The sequence below is a fragment of the Mizuhopecten yessoensis genome, unplaced genomic scaffold (assembly GCF_002113885.1).
Source record: "Mizuhopecten yessoensis strain PY_sf001 unplaced genomic scaffold, ASM211388v2 scaffold4623, whole genome shotgun sequence".
Lineage (NCBI taxonomy): Eukaryota > Metazoa > Mollusca > Bivalvia > Pectinida > Pectinidae > Mizuhopecten > Mizuhopecten yessoensis.
The window spans coordinates 232,050-237,897 of record NW_018405639.1 but is presented as its reverse complement, the minus strand read 5'-3'; the positions used below and the strand labels follow the sequence as shown (position 1 = coordinate 237,897).

At 36.1% G+C, this 5,848-nt stretch overlaps 1 protein-coding gene across 1 annotated transcript in view; it reads left to right on the top strand.

Moving 5' to 3' along the window:
* The first annotated feature begins 720 nt into the window (after positions 1–720).
* LOC110449469 (coiled-coil domain-containing protein 151-like) overlaps positions 721–5,848 on the top strand; it is a 13,960-nt gene continuing 8,832 nt past the window's right edge. The window contains exons 1-8 of the mRNA XM_021496347.1: positions 721–903; positions 1,441–1,562; positions 1,738–1,815; positions 2,058–2,237; positions 2,597–2,701; positions 3,024–3,272; positions 3,394–3,537; positions 4,889–5,049. Coding sequence (XP_021352022.1) covers positions 828–903; positions 1,441–1,562; positions 1,738–1,815; positions 2,058–2,237; positions 2,597–2,701; positions 3,024–3,272; positions 3,394–3,537; positions 4,889–5,049 — 1,115 coding nt within the window. The 5' untranslated portion in view covers positions 721–827. The remainder of the gene's footprint in view (positions 904–1,440; positions 1,563–1,737; positions 1,816–2,057; positions 2,238–2,596; positions 2,702–3,023; positions 3,273–3,393; positions 3,538–4,888; positions 5,050–5,848) is intronic.

Here is a 5,848-nt window from a genome sequence, read left to right as displayed (position 1 = left end):
AGCTGTGATAGCTGTGATACAGGGGACTACAAGTACACCCTGTCTGACTGTGATAGCTGTGATACAGGGGACTACAAGTGCAGCCTGTCTAGTTGTGATAGCTGTGATACATGGGGACTACAAGTACACCCTGTCTAGCTGTGATAGTTGTGTTTTATATATAGTGCTGACAGCAGAAAATTGTAGTTCATAATGTCTGTTTTTATGTGTATGTGCTTTGCTTCAATGTTTTATGCTAATATGTATTACTGTCCTGCTATATGTATGCATGTATATACATTTAGCTTATAACTTTGCATGGAGACTTATCTGTTAATGTTTCTTAATGTTTTATATATGTAATTTCTTGAATTGATGCTTTTTTCTTATGTTTGTCGGAATAATAGCTTTTAATAGCTAATGTTAAATGTTTTTAAATATCCGACGTTAAATAAAGTTTATTGTATTGTATGTCACCAAGTACATGCGATCATACTGATAGGAAAATTCAGTTGGTGCACATAGTTTTTGTTTTGTTTAATGATTTCTTTTACTATATATCAATATTTTCTAAGTTTTCAGTATTTAATATGATATTTTTCATATAGGAATAAGGAACTCTTTGACACAGTTATTACGCGTCGAAATTTCTGTCCTAGGCCTAGTAGGATATTTTGGAATTATGGTGTGTCACCACTACTGTTACCGGTCTGATCAGAGTTAACTCCCTTTCAGAGCATGCGCAAGACTGGGGGCACCTTGGATACGTCAAAACACTGTTGTAGTGCATACAGAAGGCAAACTAAGGAGTAAATTTTTCTGTTGACAAACACAGAGAATTCTCCAAAATGCCTGTCACCTCGGCATTGCAGCGTCCTGTAACGGAGCTGATTGATGAGCTGAAGGCCAAGATCGCCCTCCTTGGTAAGACTTTTTTACTTATTTGTATTGTAAATAATGCTCATGACACAGTCTGACAGTAACGGACCACTGTCATGCAGTGTGTAACCTTTTTAAATGGTTGAGGTAATGTAGTGGCCTAAGCGATGGTTTCATGACTGTCATAGAAATATTGGTTATGAGCCAACATATCTACCTTCATTGTGGCAATCTATATAGGCTACGTTTATTTGTATTGTCAGTGTGCTAGCACCCATCCAGCCACTGTCAGATTATGACTATGCTCGACATTGCTAAACTAGTGATCGAGTGCATCCCAGGGTTATACTGTATCTTGTTAAAAGATAGTCTGCCAATAAGGCAGTGATTTACCCTCATATTATGTGGCTGCTACAGAGATTATTTAAGTTGGCCTAGATAAATATTTCACAATAGTGAAAATGCCACAACGGTAATAATATTGTTTAACTTGTTGGTATATTTTATCTGAATGTTAATTTTTGAAAGTATCTTTTTCACATATTTCCTTCTATTTTATTTGAATTAACTGACTGTTTTTAGAGGGTGACCGAAAGGCTTACTATGAAACCTCTCAGTATGCAATGAAAAAGAACAGAGAGAGTATTCTCACGCTGCGCCGTGAAAACAAGGAAGTGAGGAAGAAGCTCAGTGATTCGTTGTCGGTAGGTTGACTTTTTTTTCTCCAAAATTTAAACTAACTACAGAAATTGTCATGCCTTGAAGCTATTGGTTTATTTATCATTATGTAATGTTTTATGCATGATAATCATGCAACATAACTTCTGCAGGCAAGTAAACATATCCAATGTAACAATTCATTTTCCGTTTTTTTCAAAGCAAGATCATCATGTTATCAACAAGGCATTTGGAGATCGTCCTGTAGAGAAAGCTGCCATGAAAAATAAAACAGGAAGGGTGAGTTAGTAACAGTCTGTGACTCAGCTGTTTTATCAGCAGAAATGAAAGTTTCAAACCAAGTATTTCCTTATGGGGGTAGTTATTAAAATGTGTATTTGATGATGAAGATTGAGTCTTTTTCTACAAAATGCAAATTTACAAAGAAATATTTTAATTGATCTTTGTTTGTGTATAGCAGTAAAGAATTCATGGTGTCTTGTTTGATAATTCTCTGAACTGATTGTGTGTTGTGTCTGTAGCAAGCCATCACAATCATGGACCACAAAGTGTGTGACACAGTTAAGCGCCTCAACAGCCTGCGACACCAAACGGCCAGCAAGCAGAAGAGACTGGAGACGTTGCAGACAAAGTATGAACAGATGGTTCAGGACAGCTCTGAGGCCGTCGCTACAGACAAGGGCGAGTCTGCTGACGCTCAGGTTAATATCATACATCAGTGCTCTAACTAAGTTTTGAAATTGATGGTTGACTTGAAAAGAATAGCTAGTTGAATGTTCACATATTATAATGTTCACCTTATATGTATTCTTAAAAAAAAAATCTTGGTTAGATTAAGTTAACTAATAGCAGGCTACTTTTGCCAGCAACCGGCTTTTAATATGAATGCTGTACACTTCCTGATGGTAGGACACTTGTAGTTAACATGGGATCACATTAATATGTATGTGATTCAATGAAAAATAAACAAAGAAAAGTTTGCAAATTATTTTCTAATAAAAAGCCAATGATATAGATTTCTTTTTGTACTTAAGTGAATGCTGGACTGATTATCTTACAGACAATGCGGTACTTGGAGAACAGCTATGACAAGACTAGTCTAAAGATTGATGAGGCAATCCATCTAAAACGAATATATGAAGACATCAAGAAGAAGCTGGAAGTAGTAAGTCTTCTGTCACAAAATTAACAAACGTGGCGATCATGATCAGGACAGGGTAATTTAATTCACTTTGATTTATTAATGTACATCTAAAATGTATCGGCCTAAGTGTTGTGTCATTTATACATGCATGATACTTTGTACCAAATTTAAGTCATCATCATTTGTAAACTATTTTGTGATCTAACGAAAGCAAAATAAATACAAGTCATTGAAAGTGTTAAGATCTCTTTCTAGTTTTTGTTAAAAAAAAAAAAAAAAATTGAAAGAAAATAGAGGTTTGTAAAAACAATGAGAAAAGCATTTGTTTGATTCTATTGTGCAGGAAGCAGAGAAATTTCCTTGTATACTTGATGCCATGGAGGCAGAGATCCGCGGCACAAGAAGTGAACTTAAAGAACTCAAGGCCATGCATGCTGATGCCCAAATCTCAAAGGAGGCTGCCCAGGCAGAATTAGCCAAGAATGAGAAAGTGGTCTACACGGAGAGAAAACAGCGTGAGATAGAACTACAGAAAATGAAGAAGGAAGCGGAGGACAAGAAGATACAGCACGAGAGAATTGAACGAAGAATTGTAAGTTTGTTTACACTCCTCATCATAGTTTTATATCTGTCCTACAGTTCTTTATCCTTCATACACATCACGGCTCTGTTTCCATCATCAGATTCAATATCTATAACATTTTTTGTTACAGGCCCAGAGAGGATCCATCCAGGCTGATGATATTAACCCCCAGGAGAAGCAGGCCCTACAGGGTGAGGAACAACAACAGAAGATCACATCATACGAGGAGGCCTTCCGACAAATCAAGGAGGCTACTGGTGTATCTGACACCATGGTAAGTCACTAAATTACATCACAGAGGCTAACAAGTATTTGACAAAATATTAAGTCACTTAGTCACATTGCAGAAACTACCAGTGCCTCAACATGTTAAGTCATTTAGTCACATTAAAGAAACTATCAGTGCCTCAACATGTTAAGTCACCTAGTCACATTGCAGAAACTACCAGTGCCTCAACATGTTAAGTCATTTAGTCACATTGCAAAAACTACCAGTGCCTCAACATGTTAAGTCATTTAGTCACATTGCAGAAACTACCAGTGCCTCAACATGTTAAGTCACTTAGTCACATTGCAGAAACTACCAGTGCCTCAACATGTTAAGTCATTTAGTCACATTGCAGAAACTACCAGTGCCTCAACATGTTAAGTCACTTAGTCACATTGCAGAAACTACCAGTGCCTCAACATGTTAAGTCACTTAGTCACATTGCAGAAACTACCAGTGCCTCAACATGTTAAGTCACTTAGTCACATTGCAGAAACTACCAGTGCCTCAACATGTTAAGTCACTTAGTCACATTGCAGAAACTACCAGTGCCTCAACATGTTAAGTCACTTAGTCACATTGCAGAAACTACCAGTGCCTCAACATGTTAAGTCACTTAGTCACATTGCAGAAACTACCAGTGCCTCAACATGTTAAGTCACTTAGTCACATTGCAGAAACTACCAGTGCCTCAACATGTTAAGTCACTTAGTCACATTGCAGAAACTACCAGTGCCTCAACATGTTAAGTCACTTAGTCACATTGCAGAAACTACCAGTGCCTCAACATGTTAAGTCACTTAGTCACATTGCAGAAACTACCAGTGCCTCAACATGTTAAGTCACTTAGTCACATTGCAGAAACTACCAGTGCCTCAACATGTTAAGTCACTTAGTCACATTGCAGAAACTACCAGTGCCTCAACATGTTCAGCTAGTGTTTATACTGACAATTTGTATAATTGTTGACAGCTAGTGTTTATACTGGAAATTTATATAATTGTTGACAGCTAGTGTTTATATGACAATTTGTATAATTGTTGACAGCTAGTGTTTATATGACAATTTGTATAATTGTTGACAGCTAGTGTTTATACTGACAATTTGTATAATTGTTGACAGCTAGTGTTTATACTGACAATTTGTATAATTGTTGACAGCATTTATACTGATGATTTATATAACTGTTGACACTGTTTATACTCACACTTGGTATAATTGTTGACAGCTAGTGTTTTATACTCACACTTGGTATAATTGTTGACAGCTAGTGTTTATACTGGCAATTTGTATAATTGTTGACCGCTAGTGTTTATACTGATTTTACTAACATTACCTCTGATCCTTGTTTATACAGGAGGTAGTTCATCGGTTTGAGAACCAGGGCAACACCACTAAACACCTGGAGGATCTGAAGAGTCAGAATGAGAAGTCTATTACCAGGCTGAGTGAGGAGAAGATGAAGCTTCAGGATTTATTTGAGGAGATGAAATACTCTGGGGATGCTAAATTATCAAGGTATAGAAAAAAATCTTTCATTTTTGTTGTTAGCACAATTTTTTTGATGGACATTTTACTGTTCAGCAGTGTGAACTATGAATGCAGCTGTTATGTTGATCAGGGGTAATAGTATATAATGTTACATGGATCAGAGGTAATAATTCATTATGTTACATGGATCAGAGGTAATAATGTATCATGTTACATGGATCAGAGGTAATAATTTGTCATGTTTCAAGGATCAGAGGAAAAAGTATATAATGTTACAAGGATCAGAGGTAATAGTATATAATGTTACACGGATCAGAGGTAATAGTATATAATGTTACATGGATCAGAGGTAATAGTATATAATGTTAAATTGATCAGAGGTAATAGTATATAATGTTACAAGGATCATTGGTAATAGTATATAGTGTTATATGGATCAGAGGTAATAATTTATCATGTTACATGGATCAGAGGTAATAGACAGTATATAATGTTATATTGATCAGGGGCAATAGTATATAATCTTACATGGATCAGAGGTCATAATTTATCATGTTACATGGATCAGAGGTAATAGATAGTATATAATGTTACATTGGTTCGGGGTTATAGTCTGAGTATAATGTTACATTGGTCAGGGGTTATAGTCTGTAAATAATGTTACAGTGGTCAGGGATTATAGTCTGTACATAATGTTACATTGGTCAGGGGTTATAGTCTGAGTATAATGTTACATTTGTCAGGGATTATAGTCTGTACATAATGTTACATTGGTCAGGGGTTATAGTCTGTACATAATGTTACAGTGGTCAGGGATTATAGTCTG